The 23,418-nt window shown below is 39.6% G+C and overlaps 1 protein-coding gene across 2 annotated transcripts in view; it reads right to left on the reverse strand.

Moving 5' to 3' along the window:
• Positions 1-23,418, reverse strand: part of ADAP1 (ArfGAP with dual PH domains 1) — a 169,561-nt gene that overhangs the window by 93,872 nt on the left and 52,271 nt on the right. For both annotated transcript variants that reach the window (XM_074206129.1, XM_074206130.1), the window contains exon 4: positions 9,855-9,937. In XM_074206129.1, the coding sequence (XP_074062230.1) occupies positions 9,855-9,937 (83 nt within the window). The remainder of the gene's footprint in view (positions 1-9,854; positions 9,938-23,418) is intronic.

The following is a 23,418-nucleotide window of genomic DNA, read 5'->3' on the forward strand; positions in this document are numbered from 1 at the left end:
ATTCAGTTATTCTTCTCTCCCAATACATCATTTGCCCACCTCCTTTTTCAGTTATTTATCTTTTAAGATATAATTTATACAGTTTCTCCTGTGTAATTCTTCATTGTAATATTTCACTACTAGTCACACCTATCTTGAGCTCTTTGGAGCTTGTGGTATCCCATGATTCAGTCATAGAACATTACTACAAAGATACCGATATTAAAAAAAAAAAGTAGTCCTCTCAGGGAGAAGCTGACTGAGGTAGTTTTAAGGGTCTTTTGTCTTGCTTTGGCAACTGATTTACAGTGATTAAACTTCCATATTAAATAGTGACAGTTGGAGTCAATGTTTGGCTTTTTATCCATTTCCAATTTTTCAGCATTTATAGCTTGATTTAATAGTCAAGGTGAGAACTGCCCCAACTGAAGCCCACATATTCTCATTTGGTTTTGATTTTGATATTTGCATTAACAAGCTGATGATCCATGCCTTGGAATCAGGAAGATCAGGGTTTAAGTTCTGCTTCTGAAACACAATGACTATCTGATTTGGGCAAGTCATTTGACTTTTCAATGACAGAGAAAATTTGCTGAAATCATTCCCAGAAGAGTAAGTACTCATCTCCAACAACAGATGGACCTCGTCATGGGATCCTGGTATTAAAGTGTAGACAGCTCATGGTATAGTTATAGACAGGGCTGGGCACAGTTAGATAGAACAGTGAATAGAGCATAGTACCTGGAGTCAAGAAGACCTGAGTTCAAATCTCAGTGCAAACTGTGTAACCTTGGACAAGTCACAACCCTGTTTGCCTCAGTTTACTCATCTATCAAGTGAATTGAAGAAAGAAATGGCAAACTACTCCAGAATCTTTGCCCAGAACACCCCAGAGTCACAAGAAGTTGGACATACTTGAACAACAAGAGACAATACTGGACTTGGAGACAGAAAGACCTCATTTTTAATCCTGCTTCAGAACATTACCAGCTGTGTGGTAATTATTTAACTCAGTGTGCTAATTTTTAAAATAGACATAACAACATCTCTAGGACCTAAGGTTGATGAGATAATGTAAAAAGGCTCTGAAAATCTGAATGCATGGTATCATTGCTTGGATTCTGATGAAATCACAGCTAGGGTCTTAAAAAAGCCAACATTTTTTATTTATAATATCATATTATCTGTTGCATTTATATTTTAATATCATTTTATATAGCACTTTAAAATGTTTTGTGAACTTACTGTTTTACAGGAACATTGCATCATCTCTTTGAGGCAGGTATAGTTATCATTATTTGGATTTAGAAGACAAAGAAGCAGAACTCAAAAGGGTTAACTGGCTTGCCCATGAATTGATTAAGCACCTACTATGTGCCGGCCCCTGTGATAAGCCCTAGAGATGTAAAGTAAGACAAAAAATAGTCCTCGCCTCCAAAGAGCTTACACTATAATGGGGAAAACAACAAGCAAACAAGTATGTGCAAACAAAATAAGGACAGGACATATTGGAGATCATTTCAGAGGGAAGGCATTAACAGTAAAGGATTCTTGCAGAAAGTGGGATTTTAGCTGAAACTGTTCTAGAAGTTAGGAGGTAGAGACAAGGCTGGTGGGAGAAGGGAAGGGCCCAGGAAGGGGAAAAAAGCACAGGAAATGTCAAAATCTGAGTCTGATTCCTTATCTTTCTGGCTCCAAGTCTAGTATTCTGTAAACCAAACCACACTACCCCCCCCCAAAAAAAAAGATAAAATAGAAAAAAAGAAATTCTAATAATATTAAGGTTTCAGGTTTCAGGTTCCATTCCTGGACGGGTATGCCAGAAGACAATCTTGTGGACTGTAAAAATTAGCAGAGAATGAAGAGAATGCTGGTGTTGATTTTATTGTCTTATGTGATTCCTGGGAAAGGGAGGGGGTAGCAAGAGAGTTTTTGGAGCTAGTCCATGTTTGGGGTTTGATTTCAAGGCCATGCTATCCCAAAATATTGGTTATTGCTGTTGAATGTTTAAGTTGTGTTCCACCCTTTATGATCCCTTTTGGAGTTTTCCTGGCAGATACTGTAGTGGTTTGTCATTTCCTTCTTCAATTCATTTTATAGATGAGAAACTGAGGTAAACAGGGTAAAGTAACTTGCCCAGGGTCACACAGCCTAGGAAGACTGGATTTGAACTCAGTTCTTCTTGACTCCATGCCTAGGGCTCTATCTACTGTGCCACCAAGTTGCCTCTAACATATCAAAAAGTTTGCCAAAATCATGGCTTAACATCCAGAACATTCACTGTTCAGGGTTGGGTATGGTCCTTAGTACAATGTCTTCAGAGCCTTCAAGTCTCCCTCTCCTTTATCTCCTTACCCTCTCTCTCCTCCAAAGGGCTGGAATTCCCTCTTCAATTCTTTTGGAAGCAGAACTGATTGATTATGATCATACTAAGACATCAATGGTTAGCATTGTTAGCTAAGCATTTATTAAGAAAAGTTTCAGGGCCTGTATTAAGCCCTTGGGAAAGAGAGGGAAAAAACAAAAGATGAAAAGAAAAATTATCCTTGCTCTCAAGAAGTTCTCATTTTAATGGTGGCTCAAGGATCCAAAGAAAGGCCTTTCTGGGATGTTAAACTCAAAGGAATGATGTGGTCAATCAAGCAATAAGCATTTATTGAGCATTTACTCTAAGCCAGGAACTATGCGATACAAAAAAAAGCTCTTAAGGAGTTTAGATAATATCAGAATTTAGCAGGAGTGGGTGGGGGGACTCTTTTGGGAAGGGGACTTTCCAGAACCTTGTGACATCATATTTTGTGGGTGACTAACTACTTAGCACATAGAGTTGGTCTTAATCTTTAGCTTAAATGCTCAAAGATATTCCAATACCATCCAACTTAAAAATGACCAATGGACAACAAAAAAAGAAGAAATTTGGATAAAATAGATAAGGGACCTAGAAATCTGGTGGCTAGCATTAACATACTATCCCCAAACAGAATTTGTTGACATGAGAATTGAGTTTTAGTCTTAGTTCGGCCACCTATCATCTCTATGACTCTTGGTCAAGTCACTTCCCATCCCCAGGTCTAAGTTTTTTCCAATTAAGACTAGATAACTCCTCGACCTTTATCAGATTGACAAAAATGACAAAAAGGGAAAATGAAAAATAGTAGAGGGGCTGTGGGAAAATGCCTTGCTAATGGAGCTGTGAATTCTTGGTCCAGTCATTCTGAAAATGAATTTGCAATGAGATGTGAAAAGTTACTGAAATATATATATACATATGTGTGTGTGTGTGTTCTCTTACCCAGCAATACCATTACAAAGTCTATACTCCCCTAAAGAGGAAAGGTAGAAGGAAAAGGAGAGGGAGAAAGGAGAGGGAGGAAGGGAAGGCAGAGAATGTGTGTGTGTGTGTGTGTGTGTGTGTGTGTGTGTGTGTGTGTGTGTATGTGTGTGTGTGAGAGAGAGAGAAAGAGAGAGAGAGAGAGAGAGAGAGAGAAAGAAAGAAAAGAAAGAAAGAAAGAAAGAAAGAAAGAAAGAAAGAAAGAAAGAAAGAAAGAAAGAAAGAAAGAAAGAAAGAAAGAAAAGGACCCATGGTTATAGAAATATTTATAATAGTGAATGTAACAGAATTTTATTGTATGGTAAAAATGAAAAAAGGGACAGTTTCAGAGAAACCTGGAAAAACTTTTACAAACTGATATGGAATGAAGTGAAAAGAATCAGGAGGACAATTTATGAAATAACTATTGTAAAAAATAATCAGCTTCTAAAGACTTAACAACTCTGAAAGGGGTGAGGAAAAGAATAATTTAAAAAAACCCCAAATCTCCCTGCTTATACCTAGAATTTTCCAGATAAAAAGGCATTATGGTTTAGTGAATTGAGACCTATCCTTAGAACCAAGAAGAATTAGGTTCAAGTTTCACCCCTAATATTGGTTGTGTGACCCTGGGAAGCTCAGAGGATAGAGCATAGGATCTGAAGACTCATCTTCATTAAGTTCAAATCTAGCATCAGATACTTACCCTGGTCAAGTCACTTAATCTGTTTGCCTCAGTTTCCTCATCTGTAAAATGAGCTAGAGAAGGAAATGGCAAACTCCTCTAGCAAACCACTCTTTACCCCCCCAAAAAAACCCCAACTCCAAATGGGGTCATGACTAGCCAGACACGACCGAACAGCAGAACATACCTGGGTAAAAGTCACTTAACCTTGAAGTGTTCTAGGTAACTCTTTAAGGCTTGGCAAAGAAGGGGCCAGTCTACATTGGTAGAAGGAATCCCCCAATGGATTGGGCATGTTATTAGAATGTCAGATGTATGCTTGCCCAAAAAAAACTATTTTATGGAGAACTTACACAGGGCAAGTGCTCACAAGGGGGCCAGAAGAAATGATACCAAGGTAACTGAAGGGCTCACTGAAGAACTTTAGAACTGATTGTTCAGCATGGGAGACACTGGCACAGGACCACCTAGCATAGTGTGCCTTCATCAGTGAGGGTGCTGCACTGTAAGAGGAAGGCAGAAATGAAGCAATTCAAAGGAAACATGATATACAAAAGTTTAGAGGATCCACCCCAGGTGTTCATATGGACTATTTGTACCCAATCTGTGGTAGAGCATTACAAGCTCTTATTGGTCTGATCACACAGTCAGACACATTGTAATTTGTCTCAAATATAGTAATGTCATTTTGGTTTTCTTTGATAATGAAGGACAAGAACCAGAACCAGCACTAATAAAATCATAGGTCTGATCCCTATCCCCTAAAAAAAGGTAAAGGGAGCTCTGAGGTCTATCTCCCCCTGCTCTCCTCTCTCCCAGTTCTTCATATAAAAAACATCCTTAGAAATCTGATCTTTCAGCAACTGATTAATAATCTTTCCATGACTGGAAATCATCTGTGTTTTGATCAGCAACACAAGTATACTGTTCCTGATTCATTAAGGAACATTAAAAAAAAAAGACCCAGAGGAAATAGTGGCTGTGGATGGATAGTAATTTAATTGAAAAGATACATCCTGATTGCAGGGCCAGGGGAAGGGGAGAAGATGAGTGGTGAGAAAGAGGAAAAATTAAAATCCTCTTGTAAAGGCAGCTTCACTTGAAGACAGAGAGAGAGATAAACTTACCAGTAGAGCATCTCACTGTTATCCAGATGACCGGGACATTGCTATTTTTGTGTGCCACTGAACTTGTATGGTGGTAACCCCATTAGTCATCTTTTAATGCTAGATCAGCTCAGAGGGATCAAAGTATTATGTAGGATCAATGGTCGATCACTAAGGCACTTTGCCATCATTTAAATTCATCTTCTCTCTGCTCAAAACAGAATTTGGCACCTCCAAACCAAGATCAAGCTCTCTCTCTCTCTCTCTCTCTCTCTCTCTCTCTCTCTCTCTCTCTCTCAAGAGGTAGGTCTGTTGGAAGAGTTTAATGTAATTTGAAGACCAGAAAATTAGCCATATCTGGCAGCTGAAGGTCAGTGACTATTGGACACTGAAGAAATAGACAGACCTTGCAAATACAATTGACTCAGCTTCTAAATGGTACAATGGATAAAGTACTGGGGCTGGAGGTAGGAAGCCTTGAGTTCAAATTCAGCTTTAAACACTTCCTAGCTGTGTGATCTTGGACATGTAACTTAACCTTGATTGCCTCAGTTTCCTCATCTGTAAAATGAACTAGACAAGGAAATGGCAAACCACTCCAAAATCTTTGCCAAGAAAACCCCAAAAGGGAGCACAAGGAGTAGAATATGGCTGAAAAATGATTGAAAACCAAACTTCTCTGAGGAAGCTCAGGGAATTTCTAGTCAAGGTTGGGTTCCTTCTAGGTTGGCTCAAATTTACCTACTTCATGTGTATGAATTGAGGTGAATTACATTACAGGTCTCTTTGCCCCTTACTGGCCATCAGGGCTGCACAAAGAAGTAGTGTCAGTATAATAGGAAGATCACTAAATTAAGAGTTGGAGAAGCTAAATTCAAATCTCATTTCTGATACCACCTGTTTGTCTTTAGGTATTTTGATACTTTCTGGACTTCACTTTCCTAATCTATAAAATGAAGGTTTTGAAGTAGGTGTTGCTAAAATCTCTTTCAACTTTAAATTCTAAAACACTTGGACCCTTTAAGCCTGAGTTTCCTCATTTGTCAAAAGAGGATGGAGAGTGGAGGTCCCACCATGGTAGGCTTTGCTTAGTAAATATCTCCAAAGTCACAGAACCTCATTGTAAGATTATTCCATCAACACTGCTATTTTGGAAAGCACTGCTTCTTATAATATTGTTTTACTTAAAAATTAGGTTTTCTCAGAGCCATTTAGTCAGTTAATAACATTTATTAAGCTATTATGAACCAGACACTGGGATAACAGTTCAGACTATATGAAGTGCAATACAAGCATTACAGGTTATTAATAGTAGGAGAGAACTTGGGGCGGCTAGGTGGTGCAGTGGATAGAGCACTGGTCCTGGAGTCAGGAGTGCCTGAGTTCAAATCTGACCTCAGAAACTTAATAATTACCTAGCTGTGTGGCCTTTGGCAAGCCACTTAACCCCATTGCCTTGAAAAAAACCTAAAAAAAATAGGAGAGCAACAATGAAGCAGGGCTGATACCCATGTCAACCATGAGATATTTTGTCTTTCCATGCTTCCTTGCCCATTCCCCTCCTACTTACTGCTCATGATGATATTTGTCCTTTGTTCTTGAAGAAGACCATGACATCAGGGAGGAGATACCATGACAAGCAAGTGAATTGGATTTGAGTGAAGGGATGCTGTGCTAAGTCATCAGCCTCATTTTCTCCTCCAGAGCCATCTGGGTCCAGTGACTGGATATGAACCAGGATGACTGGGAATGGCCTTTTAAAAGCTAGGTCTTTCTTCCTATTTGACTGAAGCAACTGGCCCATTTAGTCATTACATTTAGGTAAGAGAGAGACAAAGGGAAGGGGTAAAGAATGAAAAGGTGGGGGGGGGGGGGCGGCTAGGTGGCATAGTGGATAAAGCACCGGCCTTGTAGTCAGGAGTACCTGGGTTCAAATCCTGTCTCAGACACTTAATAATTACCTAGCTGTGTGGCCTTGCACAAGCCACTTAACCCTATTTGCCTTGCAAAAACCTAAAAAAAAAGAAGAATGAAAAGGTGGGAGGCTCAGATGAGGGTAGAACAAACAGCAGGACAAGAAAAATACAGAGAGGGAACAGAGGGGACATCCCCAGTGGCAGTTTCTGGAGAGCGTCAGGGTATATATATTACTGCTAACATAGTCTTGTTGGTTCTCCTACACTCCCAGGCAACAGTGGATATCCTTTCTGGAAGCACACTAATCAGGCTACAAGAACAATGGACATCCTGTGCTACTAACAAAACAAAAAGTCACATTTATACAGTGTCCCCAAAAACTGAGTGCAGTATAGAGCTTAAAATTTGTGACTTACTAGCTGAATGCTGCACTAAGTCTTTTGGGACAACCTGGATTTGTTGAATGCTTCCTTTGAAAGTTGAATGTCCACAAAAACCTAAGATGTTATCCCTCTGAGAACCTGCAAGTCTCCCATTCCCATTGATATAGGCTTCTGTAGGTTTCAATTCTAGTGTCAACTCTAACTTCAGAACACATCTACCTTAAAAAAGGGTTGGTGTTTACAGGGAAATTATAAATCTGTAAAGACTTCTGAGGAAAAGTTGTTGGGTTTTGTTTTTTTTTAAATGTGGGTTTGTGATTTTGGTGAAAACTCCTAGTGTGGAAACTCCCTTCAAACGCAAATGGAAGGTCATCTGTACCTTCTAAGCTTAGAGTTACATGAGGGAAATGAGGGGTTGTTTCCTTGGTAGAGTACATATACCTCTACAGACAATTGAGAGCATGATTTGATTGAAGCATGAACAGCAAAACATGGTAGCCATGGTCACTCCATCCTACAGGATCAAACAAGTACAAGTACAAACAAGCATAAGCAACCCTGTTTTCCCTGAGCTATAAGGCAAGGCTCTTAATGACATTTCTCCCAAAAGGTGGAAAGTCTGTAAAATTTTTGTAATCAACAGACTTCCCTGGGTAGGATCTGGCACTGCTGTTCAAGTACCTTTCTCTAACACAGAGTCTCTTTGAAGATCTTTCTCATATTAAATCATCATTCTGGGGAATGAATCTTTCTGAAAAGAAAATTCATCAGAAATTTATAAGAAATGAGTAAGCTCCAACATCATTTTACAAACTCTATTTAAGAAGGGTTAGGGTGACCACATCTATCTAGATGTTGCTGAAATGTTTGTGAGTCCAAAGCTCTTAAGGGTTACCTTAAAAGGTTGCCATAGTAAGAATACATTTTATAATAGCAGAGCCGATCAGTAAACAGCATTTATTAAGTGCCTACTCTATATCAGGCCCTGTGCCAAGAACTGAGGGTACAAAGAAAGGTCAAAAAAAGAAAAAGTCCCTGCTCTCAAGGAGCTCAGTCTAATGGGGGAGACCAAAAACAATAAAAAAAAATTGTTTCCTCTGCTATTAACACATAGAACAAAGATAGCTGGGTTGGACTCATATAACAAGGTTTGTCTATGGCTAAGAAGAAGTTGAAAGAAACCCTGATCCTGACCCTACAGAAAAGACCAGAATATCTAAGAATGGTTTCTTTATAATCAGACTAGATGGTTTAGAGAATTCTCTGAGGTCCAGATCTATGATCTCAGAATTTTCCTTGATCTGAAAGGATCTTAAATATATACAACACAACCAATTCATTCATTTTAAGTAGAAGAAACTAAAGTCCACAGTTTGGAGTAATGTCCAAAGAAGATACATCTAGGGCTATTAGTCAGACCTGAAACATAATCCATTTCTCTAGTCACAATGTCGGCTTCCATGATGGCTGTGTACAACTTGTTCATGAACCACAGATACAAAGATAGGACCAAACAACCAGCATCAACCCATGAGCAAGTGATACAGCATTAGGAAGTTTCCTAGATATTGGAAGGAGCCCAAGCTCTAGAATCAGAAGTAGCTGTTTTTGCTGTTGTTATTGTTGTTGCTGTTGAATCTTGTACAACTTTTTGTGACCTCATGGCCTGAAGTCTATCCAAGTTCATGTTCATTGCTTCCATGACACTATCCATTTCACCCTTTTCCTTTTGCCATCAATCTTTCCTAACATCAGGGTCAGAAATCCAGGGTTCAGAACCTACATCTGAGGTTTACTATCTATGTGACTGTGTGATCTTGGATAAATCATTTAACCACCCCAGGCCTCAGTTTCCTCATCTGTAAAGTAAACATGTCAGACTAGATGGCCTCTGAGCACCCTTTTGAGCTCTAGATCTATATCCCCAGATTATCCCTTGGCTTAAATAGCAACTACTATACCTGTAAGGATAAATATATATCAAGGATCAAGAGGTGAATATTAAGGGAGTCAAGCAAGTGAAAAACTTTGATCATCCTAAAGGTTGGAGATCTCTTCCAGTCTTTTATTTTAAAAGGAAGTGAGGTTGGCTCAAGACAAATGTTAGCCAAAAGAGAAAGGGCAGAATACAGGATAATATCACTTTGTCAATCACAAACACATACCCACAAGCAATCCACAAAGGCTTCGATAGCCAGCTAGCAGCTAGCTTCCTAATCTATGCTTCCAAATCAAAAAAGCTAAAGGCAGCTAGATGACACCAATGTCAAACCAATTAGTGATTAAATAATGCATACTGATGAAAAGAGACATTCCTTTTAAAAGGGGAAGTCAGCAGAGAGGGAGACTGGAACACAAAACCACATTTTTTCCCCCTTATCTAACCCAATGCAGCAAGTTGAAGGGAGCCCCGGGGCAGCAGAATATCTTGCCAGCAAAAGAGATTATTTCCAGTTGAGAACTCCATTCCTTACCTGCAGAATAGGGCTCTTGCTTTTCCGCATAAATGAATTCCTTCCTTTCATACTTGGCTCGGATCCACTGTTCTCGGAGGAGTCTGAAAGACAGAGAGAAGAGGCAAGGTCTGGGTGCTGAAAGGAAAACTGTGATCATTAATTTGACAAGGAAGATGGCAGCTGAGTACACAAGTTCCTGGAAAATGAATTTGCAGGTCAGTGGCTCTCAGGAAGCCCCATGACCTCAAAAGACTTGGAGATGTTGCCTTCTGAGTATCAACAAAACATTGCTGTAGAACCATATGGAAAAAGAAGCCTTAATCAAAATTCATTTTAACAACCTCTACCAGAGTACACTTGGTAGAGGAGTTAGTTACTCTGTGCAAACTGCCCCTGGCTGTGTTTAGAGCTTCCTAATGTAAATATTTTTTTGATTATAAATAATTAGGCTCAAAATGACATAGCCTCCATCCTCTGAATTAATATAAAAAAATGGCATTATTAAGCAGAAGGGAATGGATACTGAGCAGGGTGAGAGGGTACTTGATATGACCAAGTCAGAAGCTGAAACAAAAGGCAGAGACTGGGTAATCCCAGGATTTTGCAAGTTAATGGATTTTTGCCCTTTTATTCAAGATTTATGAGTAGATTTCTCACTGAAATGCCTGAAGTAGTCATTTTTAAGACACAGGTGCATGGAGACCAAATATTTATGATCTTTGAAGGTCTAATAGAAGACCCCTCCCATCTCTTTTCTACCCATGTCAGCCTTCACCCTTCATGCTCCAATAGATCTGTGAACTCTTTGACAGTGATAATCCTTCCAGGGATGCAGATGGCACCCCATTCCCATATATCCTGTGACTCTTAATTATATCCTCCCATAGAGAGGCTAGAGGCATTCCCAATAAGATCAGGGGTGAAACAAGGGTGTCCATTATCACCACTACTATTCAATATGGTATTAGAAATGTTAGCATCAGCAATTAGAGAAGAAAAAGAAATTGAAGGAATTAGAATTGGGAAGGAAGAGACAAAACTCTCACTCTTTGCAGATGACATGATGGTCTACCTAGAGAATCCCAAGAAATCATCTAAAAAACTACTGGAAACAATGAGCAATTTTAGCAAAGTTGTAGATTATAAAATAAACCCTCATTAATCCTCAACTTTCCTATATATGTCTAGCAAGAAACAGCAGGAAGAGCTAGAAAGACAAATCCCATTCAAAGTAACCTCAGACAATATAAAATATTTGGGAGTCTATTTGCCAAGACAGACTCAGAATCTTTTTGAAAACAATTATAAAACACTTCTCACACAAATTAAATTAGATTTAAATAACTGGGCAAATATCAACTGCTCATGGATAGGTAGAGCTAATATAATAAAAATGACAATTCTACCAAAACTAAACTATCTGTTTAGTGCCCTACCAATCAAAATTCCAAAAAATTACTTTAACGAGTTAGAAAAAATTGTAAGTAAATTCATATGGAGAAATAAAAAGTCAAGAATTGCCAGAAGCTTAGCCCTTCCAGATCTAAAATTATATTATAAAGCATCAGTCATCAAAACTGTTTGGTATTGGCTAAGAAATAGAGTGGTGGACCAGTGGAATAGACTAGGTGTAAAAGCAGGAGATGATTATAGTAATCTGCTGTTTGACAAACCCAAAGAGTCTGGCCATTGGGATAAAAACTCCATCTTTGATAAAAATTGCTGGGAAAATTGGAAGTTAGTATGGAAGAAACTTAAGATTAGACCAACACCTAACACCCTTTACCAAGATAAGATGAAAATGGTTACAGGACATAGACATAAAAAACAATACTATAGGCAAATTAGAAGATCAAGGACTAGTCTACCTGTCAGATCTATGGAAAGGGGAACAGTTTATGACTAAGGAAGAGTTGGAGAACATCACCAAAAACCAATTAGATGATTTCAATTACATTAAATTAAAAAGCTTTTGCACAGATAAAACCAATGTAACCAAGATCAAAAGAAATGTAGTAAATTGGGAAATGATCTTTACAACTAATGATTCTGACAAAGGACTCCATTTCTAAAATATAAAGAGAACTGAGTCATATTTTTAAAACAAAAAGCCATTTCCCAATTGACAAATGGTCAAAGGATATGCAAAGGCAATTTACAGATGAGGAGATCAAAGTAATCCATAGCCATATGAAAAAATGCAAATTAAAGCTTCCCTGAGGTACCCCCTCACACCTCTCAGATTGGCCAGCATGACCAGGAAGGATAATGATCATTGTTGGAAGGGATGTGGGAAATCTGGGACACTATTACACCATTGGTGGAGCTTTGAACTCATCCAACCCTTCTGGAGAGCTATTTGGAACTATGCCCAAAGGGCAACAAAAATGTACATACCCTTTGACGCAGCGGTACCACTGCTGGGTCTATACCCTGAAGAGATGAGGAAAATGGGTAAAAACATTACCTGTACAAAAATATTCATAGCAGCCCTGTTTGTGGTGGCAAAGAATTGAAAATCCAGTAAATGTCCTTCAATTGGGGAATGGCTTAGCAAACTGTGGTATATGTATGTCATGGAACACTACTGTTCTATCAGAAACCAGGAGGGACGGGATTTCAGGGAAACCTGGAGGGATTTGCATGAACTGATGCTGAGATGAGCAGAACCAGAAAAACACTGTACACCCTAACAGCAACATGGGAGTGATGTTTAAGCTTGAAGGACTTGCTCATTCCATCAGTGCAACAATCAGAAACAATTTTGGGCTATCTGCAAAGGAGAGTACCATCTGTATCCAGATAAGGAGCTGTGGAGTTTGAACAAAGTACAAGGACTATTCCCTTTAATTTAGAAAAAAAAAACAGATAGCTTATTGTCTGATCTTGTTACCTCTTAGACTTCTCTTTAAGGATATGATTTCTCTTTCATCACACTCAATTTGGATCAAGGTACAACATGGAAACAGAGTAAAGACTGACAGAGTGCATTCTGGGGGGGGGGAAGCAAGATTGGGGGAAAATGTAAAACTCAAATAATATCTTTAATAAAAAATAAATTTAATTTAAAAAAATTATATCCTCCCATAAAGCTTCCCACAATTATGAAAACATTGGGTCATAGATCTAGAGCTAGAAAGAACCTCAAAAGTATCCAAATGCATGATTTTACCTACAGATGAGGAAATTGAGGTACAGGAAGTTTAATCACTTCAACCTTCGGCAAAGGTCGAATTTGAATCAAGGTCTTTCTTGACCTCGTTTTCTTCCTCATGCCAACATGAAAGATTATTCTAGGTCAATTCCATAAGGATTTTTTTTAAAGCACCTGAACTACATAGTGCCTACTTGGTATCTGGGCATATGAAAGAAAGGCCACAGCACAGGCGTCAGAGCTCAGACATGAGACTACTTCACTTTTTTGTCTCTGAGGAATGGATGATTTCTCCCCTCATTCCGATTATGTGGTGAGTCACCTTTAAGTTGGTGCAGGAGGAAATGAGTTTTCACCAAGTGGTTCCCTGAGCATGCTCCAGGTCTAGGGATGGGCAAAAAAATCTATGGTCATTCCTGCCTATTATTAATACTGTTCGAGAAAAATCTCTCTCCTTACTAGTTAATGTGGGGAGGGAATCTGAGGACCCCAATGTGCTTTTAGCTGCCTAGATAATGGAGTGGATTCCCTGTGGATTTCAGACTTTTCTTCCTGCCAACTTTCACAGTAGGTAGATTTCCTGCTTCCATGTATAACATCCCTTAGGACATCTTAAGAAGGATGCTGAGAAACTTTGGGCAAAGGTCCAAAAAAGCAAAAATGGAAATAAGATTTAGGAGGGAAAGTTAAATAACTTATGTGCTTTTGATCTAGAGAGGATGAGACATATGAAGGGAAGATATATAAAGGATTAAAATGAGAAGATCAATGACTCAATTTCTCTACCTATTAAAATAAGGGATTGAGTTAGATCAAGGTTGCCCAAAGTGGGGAGCAAATGATATATGTATCCCCCAGGAAAATGAGAAGCTTGTCAAAAGGACTGGAGGATATATGGTTATGTTTCATAGTTCATAGTTATAGACCAGGAAGGGACCATGGAGTCCATCAAGTCCAACTCCTTCATTATACAGATGAGGAAACTGAGATAAATAGAGGTTAAATGACTTTTGCTCATAGTCACAAAGCAAGAAAGTGTCTGAGATCATGCTGATTACAGGTTTAGTGTTCTACCCAATAAAATAACTATATTCTGAATTCTATCCAATAAAATAACTATATCATCCTATTAAAACAAAAGTTCTTATTTTATTTTTATGGTCATATGCATGATAAATTCTATCATTTATTTTCTTTCAATATGAAGAGCAAATTTGCTATAAGTCAAGAGACACAGAGACTAAAAATAGTTGAGAACAGTGAGATTAGATGAAAGCTCCAAGGCTGTTTCCAGGTCTGACTTTTTATGATTCTAAGTAGTTCTCCATCTTCCCAGAGAAATGAAAAGTTGGTACAGTTATCCAACTCCTTCCCCTTCCTCTTGCCCATTCAAAATCTACCCTTTTTTTAATTTTATTTTTTATTCTCATTTTGTACAAATGTTTTTTTACATTAATAAAATATTCTTGTTTACAAGTAAACAAAATACCCCCCCCCATGAATATAGACAGACTTGCTTGGGTGAAAAAAAAAGGGGAGAGAAAAAAATTAAAATTAAAAAAATAATAGTAATAATTGTAGGTATGGCCAAGGTGGCGCAATGGATGAAGTACCAGCCCTGGAGCCACGAGTACCCGAGTCCATATCCAGCCTCAAAAACCCAGCAATCACCCACCCATGTGACATGTAAGCCACCCGATCCCCACTGCCCAGAAAAAAACAAAAAAGAAGAAAAAAAAAGACACAAAATTAAATAAAATAGTAATAATAGTAGGGGTGGCTGGGTGGCAAACAGAGCATTGGCTCTTGAGCCAGGAGCACCTGGGTCCAAATCCGGGCCCAGACACCCAAAGATCACCCTGCTATGTGGCCCCAGGCAGGCCACCCAGCCCCACTTGCCCTGCACCCTCCCCCAAATAATAATAACAAAAAATGTGTTTCAGTCTTTGTTCCAACACCAACAACTCTGTCATGGGTGGATCACATTCTTTATAAGTCCATCGCAAAAGTTACTTCCATATTTTTCCAATGTTGCCATTGCTGATCGCAACTCCCTCCTTTCTTATTTCTCCACTACCATGTACTATATTTTCTTTCTCCTTTCACTCTGGCTCTGCTGTAGGGTTGCTGAATGGCGCAGCAGACAGATCCCTGGCCCTGGGGCCAAGAAGCCCTGAGCCCCCATACCACCCTTTAGGCCCAGAATCCACCTGGCCCTATGGTCCTGGGCAGGCCTTCCAATCCCAGCCCCTTGCAAGAAGTAAAAAAGAAAATGTGTTATATCTGACCACTCTCCCCACATGGTCCATCCTCTCCTCCTTTATTCACATCCCCACCCCTTCCCCCTGCTCCCCCCTCCTTCTTACTCTAGACATCTATACCCCATTGAGTATATTTGCTGTTTCCTCTCTTAGACATCTCTGATGAGAGCAAAGGTTCCCTCATTGCCCCTTGCCTCCCCCTTCCATATCATTGCAATAGCTGATTGTAATAAAAAAAATCTTATTATGTGAAATATCTTGGACTATCCCCCCTCTCCTTTTTCTTTCTCCCATTCCATTTCCCCTTTTTTCTATTGACTCCATTTTTACACGATATTTTATCTTTGAATTCAGCTTTCTCCTGTGCTTCAACTATAAAAGCTCCCTCTACCTGCTCTATTAACTGAGAAGGTTCATATGAATATTATCAGTGTCATTTTTCTATGCAGAAATACATGCAGTTCATCATCATTAAGTCCCTCATATTTTCCCCTTCTCCTCCAATCTCCATGCTTCACCTGAGTCCTGTATCTGAAGATCAAACCTTCTGTTCAGCTCTGGCCATTCCAAAAGGAACATTTGAAATTTCCCTGGTTCATTGAAAGTCCATCTTTTTCCCTGGAAGAGGACATTCAGCCTTGCTGGGTACTTCACTCTTGGCTGCATTCTAAGCTCTTTTGTCTTCCGGTATATTGTATTCCAAGCCCTACGAGCTTCCAATGTAGTTGCTGCTAAGTCCTGTGTGATCCTGACCGCAGCTCCACGATATCTGAACTGTGTCCTGGCTGCTTGTAATATTTTCTCTTTGACTTGGGAGTTCTGGAACTTGGCTATAATATTCCTGGGGGTTGGTTTTTTGGGTTCTCTTTCTTGGCGGGGATCGGTGGATTCTCTCCATTTCTATTTTTCCCTCTGCTTCTAGAATATCAGGACAATTTTCCTGTAGTAATTCTTTGAAAATGATGTCAAGGCTCTTTTCCTGATCATGACTTTCAGGTATTCCAATAATTTTTAAATTATCTTTCCTAAGTCTGTTTTCCATATCAGTTGTTTTTTCAATGAGATATTTCACATTTTCTTCTAATTTTTTTGGTTTTGAAGTATTGATTCCTGATTTCTGGTAAATTCATCAATCTCTCTGAATTCTATTCTTTGTCTGAAGGATTTATTCTCCTCAGAGAGTTTTCTTATCTCTTTTCCCATCTGGCCAATTTTGCTTTTTAAAGCATTCTTCTCCTCCATAACTTTTTGAATTGTTTTATCCATTTGACCTAAGCTGGTTTTTAGCATGCTATTTTCTTCAGCATTTTTTTGGATTTCCTTGACTAAGCTGCTGACTTCATTTTCATGTTTTTCCTGCATCTCTCTCCTTTCTTTTCCCAGTTTTTCTTCTAACTCCCTCATTTGATTTTCAAAGTCTTTTTTGAGCTGTGTCATGGCCTGAGCCCAATTTGTTTTTCTTGGAGTCTTTAGATGCAGGAGCTTGTGCTTCCTCATCTTCAGACTGAATATTTTGATCCTTCTTGGGCTCATTTGCAAAATATTTCTCAATAGTCTTCTTTTTGTTTCTCTGCTTGCTCATTTTCCCAGCCTGGGCCTGGTTTGGGGTGCTTCCTGAGCTTTTGGGACACTCCCACAAGGGTCTCAGTGTGTGAGGTTCTGTCCTCCCTCCTAGTCTATGAATGACCATAAGCACCTCCCTCTGCCACGGGCCGAGGTGGGGGGCCCTGTTGTTCTATGGGGGGGCCTAGACTGGGATCAGGATCTGAATGTGGTCAGAGCCCCAGAGTCCTGTTCCAGGGGCAGAGGACAGAGCTCTGCAGTCCCTTTCTTCACTCCCCTCCCTCAGCTCAATGGGCTCATGCCCTGGGGGCTCCTGCTTACTGGCTCCACCTGCTTCTGTTTCCAGATCTGGGCTGCAGAAAGACCAAGCTGCTGGCTGTGTGCCCTGAGGGCCGGGCTCCACGTGCTCGCTCTGGCAGAGGTCCCCTGCTGTTCCCCCACTTTGTGCCCAGTACTCCCCGGGGTGCAGCTCAGGAGACTCCCCCGCTGCTGTGAGCCGGGGCTCCCAGCACCCTGGAGCTGCCTCTGGGAGGCTGAAGTTCTTTCGCTCTGGCAGGCCACCCCTCCGACCCGTGGAGCAGAGCCTTTCTGCTCTTTTCTAGGTTACCTTGAGTAGGAGAACTGCCTCACTGGGTCCCTTTGTGGGTTCTGTCTCTCGAAAGTTTAGTTAGAGTCCTTAGCTTATTAGTTTTATCAGAGAGCTCCTAAGACTCGATCCCTTCTTGTCGCCATCTACCCTTAAAAGAAAGACTTCCATGATCATTCTAGCTCACAGAGCTTTTTCTTCTTTTTAACTTGCTGAATACTTGTGGAATGAAGAATTAGATGAGTTGCAACATAAATAGGATTTAACTTTCTAGTTCTTAGTTGGAAGGATGACTTCACATCCTTATAACCAAAAGTGCTAAGATTGAAAATGGCCTCAACATCCATCTAGCTCACATGGTTTTTTTTTGCCAAGGTAGTCCTTGACAAAAAAAGGTTTCTGGAGTAGAAACCTTCTCTTATTTAGCTGTTGTTTAATCATTTTCAGTCATGTCCAACTGTTTGTCAACTATTTAAGGTTTTCTTTTTTCTTTTTTTTTTTTGGCAAGGCAATGGGGTTAATGTGACTTGCCTAAGGTCACACAGCTAGGTAAGTATTATGTGTCTGAGGTTAGATTTAATCTCAGGTCCTCCTGACTCCAGAGCTGGTTCTCTGTCCACTGCGCCAACCTAGCTGCCTCTATTTAGGGTTTACTTGACAAAGATACAAGAGTGATTTGTCATTTTCTTCTCTAGCTCATTTTATAGACAAGGAAATGGAAGCCAAAAGTGTTAAGGGACTTACCCAGGGTCACACAGCTAGGAAGAGTCTGTGGTCAGATTTGAGCTCAAGAAGAGAAGTTTTCCTGACACTAGGCTTAGCACTCTATACATTGTGTCATCCAGCTGCTCTACCCTCTTGTTGATTTTATTACACCTATACATCCTCTCAAGAGTCACATGGTATTTTTTTGGCAGATTAAATAATTTTTAATTTAAGGCAATAGGGTTAAGTGACTTGTCCAAGGTCATACAGCCAGGCAATTACTCAGTGTCTGAGGCTGCATTTGAACCCAGGTCCTCCTGACTCCAGGGCCAGTACTCTATCTACTGCATCATCCAGCTGCTCTAAATAAAATTTTTTTAAAAAAGTTTGATGGGTTGTATGACACCACCTGAAGTAATAAGACCCATAATAAGGAGATGCAAAACCCAGAATTTGGTGCCACTCTTTGAATTTCCACAAGCCTGGGGGCAGGCAAGTCCTTAACTGATGACTATCATCCCATCCAACCCTTGGATTCTACACTTAGAAAGAATGTAGGAAGAGCAAGAAGCTGTCCTTCCAAAATTGGCATACATTGTGCAATCTAGCTCTCTTCCTCCAGAGACAAGGACAATGTTCCCTTTGATGGGTAGCAAAGGGTATGAGGCTCTGACAGATGTTTTTGGGATTTGGAGGGGTTTGTGAATGAAGAGGGCAACCATCTATTATCACATTATAGTTTCAGGAAGTCTTGGGGAAAAATAGGAAGTAGTTATCACTTGCAAATGAGTGAAAAGAAACATAGATGTACTAGGAAGAACAATGATTTGAGAATAACGAATCTTGATTCTGTCAATAATTTGACCAAGTCATTTAATTCTTTGGGCCTCAGTTTCCTCATCTGTAAGCACTTGAAGACTTACAACAACTTTTCTCATAAGCAATATGAAAGGGAAATTAAAATTCCCTTTTTAATGATGATATGGTAAAGGGACATGTCCATGGTCGACAAGTTAGTCAAAGGCATAGTTAGCATTCAAACTCAAGACTCCTCATTCCAAATTCAAGACTCTTTGCACTCTATCAGACCACTTGCCCTGCTTTTTTCTCAGAGTTGTTTTTAAGGTCAAATAAGAAATGCATATCTTGGATTGCTATAGAAGGAGCAGTCTGGGAAGGCCCTGCTGAATTTCCCTTGAATCCCTTTCTTTTTCATACAGCATGACCTGTTCTGGTCCAGGATGTTCCTTTTAAACTTTTAACAACATACTGGGAATGGCTGATTTGTGCTTGGCTTATACATCTGGGCTATACCCTTGTGATTTGCATCTTCAACGGAGAATATTGAGAGTGATACAGAAAACAGGAGAAAAGGAAAATAAAGAGTGAATTGTAATACTGAGACTTGGATTCAGTTCTCTACAGAAGATGCCTACATGTGCACAGTTCTAGACATGGGAGGCAAAGCAAAGAAACAGCAATGGACCACATTATAGAGAAGATTTCAGCCTTCACTAGTACTGTGAGTTAGAGGGGCTGTGCAGGTCCAAGTGTAAGGAAGGAGGAGGTAGATTCTTTTTTTTTTTAAGGTTTTTTTGCTTGCCCAAAGCCACACAGCTAGGAAATTAAGTGTCTGAGACCGGATTTGAACCCAGGTACTCCTGACTCCAGGCCGGTGCTTTATCCACTATGCCACCTAGCCCCTGAGGAGGTAGATTCTTTAACAATTTCAAATTCTTTCTTCTGGAAGGGGACCAGGAGGGAAGACCTAGACTTTGAGTAACATTCCTTAGGGAAATGGGGCTTAACAAAGAGGTAAGGTAGTTTGCCTTGACTGTTTGTAGAACTGGGTGCAAGTCCTTTTATTGATAGATTAAATAAAACCTATCTTAAGTTCAATCTTTTCTTACTCAAATATTTACATGGAATTGAAGACCTTTTTCTCTTTACTTATTGATTAGTAGATTGATTATGGAGAACTAGACATGAGATGAATTCTAATTATTCCTTGGGGAAAACCAAAATGTGCTCAATGATTACTAAAAAGCTCCCCAAAGTGAAATTGGTTCCCTTAACACAGTTTCAGTTTCAGGCCATAAGTTACATGGGCACTTAACTCTACAATCTGGCAGCAATTTACCATTCCAATCTTATTTCAAATTACTTCCATCACACACACTATGTTTTAACCCAACTGTACTACCAGTTCTTTTTTGAACTTGCCCCACCATCTCACCTTTATATATTGACAAATGGCATCCCCTATACTTTGAATGAACTCCTTCTTCATTTCTACTTCCAGAAACCTTCGCTTAATTCAAGGTTCAGTGCCATCTCCTTCCCAGATCTCCCCCACTGAAAATGCTCCCTTTCATCTCCAATCTTTTAAAAGTACTTTGTCTTAGGGGTGGCTAGGTGGCGTAGTGGATAAAGCACCGGCCTTGGAGTCAGGAGTACCTGGGTTCAAATCTGGCCTCAGACACTTAATAATTATCTAGCTGTGTGGCCTTGGGCAAGCCACTTAACCCCATTTGCCCTGCAAAAACCTAAAAAAAAAATACTTTGTCTGGCTCTCTCCTCCATGTTTGTCTGAGTTTACATTGCAACCCCCACTAATAAAAAACAAATTAAAAAAAATTTTATTGATGCCTTATGTGTTTTTCATCACCATAGTTTTCCCCTGCATTCTTTCCCCTTCTCAAGAGTCATCCCTATATCAAAAAATAGTATCTTTTTAAGAGGGATAGTTAGGTAACATAATGGATGGAGTAGAAATAATGTGGAGTCAGGAGGACCTGAGTTCCAAGTCAACTTCAGGCTATGTAACCCTAGACAAGTTACTTTACCCTCCTTGGGTTAGTTTCCTCATTTGTAAAATGAGCTGGAGAAGGGAATGAAAAATTAGGCAGTAGGCTAGGTGGTTCTGTAGATACAAGATTTGTCTTCCTGGATTCAAATCTAGCTTCAGGCACTTACTAGCTACATGACCCTGGGCAATCACTTTACCCTGTTTGCTTCAGTTTCCTCATCTGTAAAATGAGCTGGAGAAGGAAATGGCAAACCACTCCAGTATCTTTGCCAAGAAACCCCTAAATAAGTCATGAAGAGTTAGACACTGAAAACAATTGTACAACACATATTTGAAGAAAAAAGAAAAAAGAGGAAATATCAGTACAACCAATCAAACACAGTGAAAAACATCTAAAACTTGTGTAATATGCAATATTGTGGTCTTCTCACCTCCATGAAAGAGATGGGGGGGGGGGTGTTGGAGAGTATCTTTTCAAATATAAGCTTTTTCTTTCTTTCCTTTTTTTTTTGCAAGGCAATGGAGTTAAATAACTTGTCCAAAGTCACACAGTTAAGTAAGTATTTAATTTGAATTCAAGTTCTCCTGACTCCAGGCCACCTAGTTGGTCCCCTCATAAACTTCTTAAGGGGAAGGACCATGTCATTTTTATTTTTTTATCTCTAGGACAAGTTGCTGTGAACACAATGGGTACTTCAAAATGTTTATTCAACTGAATTATGTGTGTGTGTGTGTGTTTATATTTATGAGTGATTTTTGAGGGAAAAAATTTCTGGGAAGCTCAAACAGCAGCTACAATAAGAACAGTATGATGCAGAATTCCCCAGCAAATAACATAGACTTGAGTGCACAACCACCACTTCTGAACACAGATCTAAACTCCTCTGGCAGCCATAAGATACAAGAGCTCACAAATATTCGTACAAGGTTAAGACAAGCCTAGACTATCATTTAGGTTCAAAGAAGATAGAGTTGAAAACTGCCTATAAATATTCATTAGTAACAGACCCTGATGCTCCAATTAGCATTTTCCATGGGGAGGTCAGCTGCCCATATTGCTCTATAACACCTGAGTTGGCAGGACCAGAGAGACCTTGGGACATGATGAATTGTGATGGGGGTTCTTACATCAGTTAGCTCTGGTTTGCTTTAGTCTGCATACAGATGCTTCCCCACTACTTCCTGCAGAAGGACTTGTAATGAGATCAGGGAGACCTGAGAGGTCCCCAAGAGGTCAACAGATCCAGCCCTCTGCCTTCAGATCTAAAGGATTCAGGACCAACAGGTTGAATATCCTCTTCTTCAAAGTCTCAGGGGAAAAGAAATCACTTTTTCAACTCCTGATCACTCATCCTATAATTTTAAGATTGTAGAATATATAGAACTAGAAAGGGTGCTCTTTAGGTTCATAAATTTCAAGCTAGAAAGAATTTTTATCCATCTGGTCTAAAGCCTTTATTTTGCAGATGAGGAAACTGAGGTACACTAAGGGGGAAGTGCCTTTACTCAGGCAACAACATTCAAATCTTGATCCTCTTCAAATTCAGTGCTCTTTCTTCTACATCAACTTTTGATTTCTTATTCCTAGAACAACCCCTGTGTATTTGGAGTTGTGAACACCTTAGGCACTCTGCTGAAGCCTAATGGATTTCAGTCTCAGAAAAATGTTGTTAAATAACTGAAGGAAATGCTAAATTCCAATATGAAAGTAAAGATATCATTTTTCCCCATATAAGTTCCCAGATCCCTTTTCTAGATGAAGGACTCCTGCACTGCATTACAGACTTCCCAATTTTCCCTTAAGTCCAATGTAAACTCTCCTGATTTGCTGCAGTCTTATTTCCAAAGATACATACAAATTACCTGACCTAGCTCTGGGCAGGTAGCAAGAGGTCAATGTTGAGAGAATTGGACTGGGTGCACCCTTGGTGTTGATATAGCTGGATTCCCATGGCCAATTAATCCTTCCCTTCTCTGAAAATTTGAGCCCAATGGAGATAGAGGCTGGAGAAGGATGGGGATGACAACTGCTCCTGCCTGATTACACTCAAAAACATCTTTGTTTTACTCCTGGATAAATTCAAATTCAGGTTTACTTTTCCAACTACCCAAGAGCACTTCACATTAGGCTAAAGGGATATAGCCCTCCTCTGAACTCTTTTCTATGACATGTACACATACAATCTGAAACAATCATTCCAGTAGTTTTTTGGCTACCTTGTATTGTGACTTATTGTTCCATTTGTGTGAATTCTGCCTCCCTAAAGAAATAACTTCCTCAAAAGTGGAGAATATATCTCTTCCTCTCATCCCTTTCTCATTGTCAGTAATGGGGTTGAGCATGCAGTTAATGCTGGATGAATTAGGCACCTTTCATTTTAGCCAATTAACCTTGTCCACATTACTTTCCTTTCAGAGTTAGTTTCTCCATCTGTACAGTTTCTATGATAACATTAATTAATATATAGCTGTATAATAACATATAGGTGACTCAGTGGATAGAT

The sequence above is a fragment of the Macrotis lagotis genome, chromosome X (assembly GCF_037893015.1).
Source record: "Macrotis lagotis isolate mMagLag1 chromosome X, bilby.v1.9.chrom.fasta, whole genome shotgun sequence".
NCBI lineage: Eukaryota > Metazoa > Chordata > Mammalia > Peramelemorphia > Peramelidae > Macrotis > Macrotis lagotis.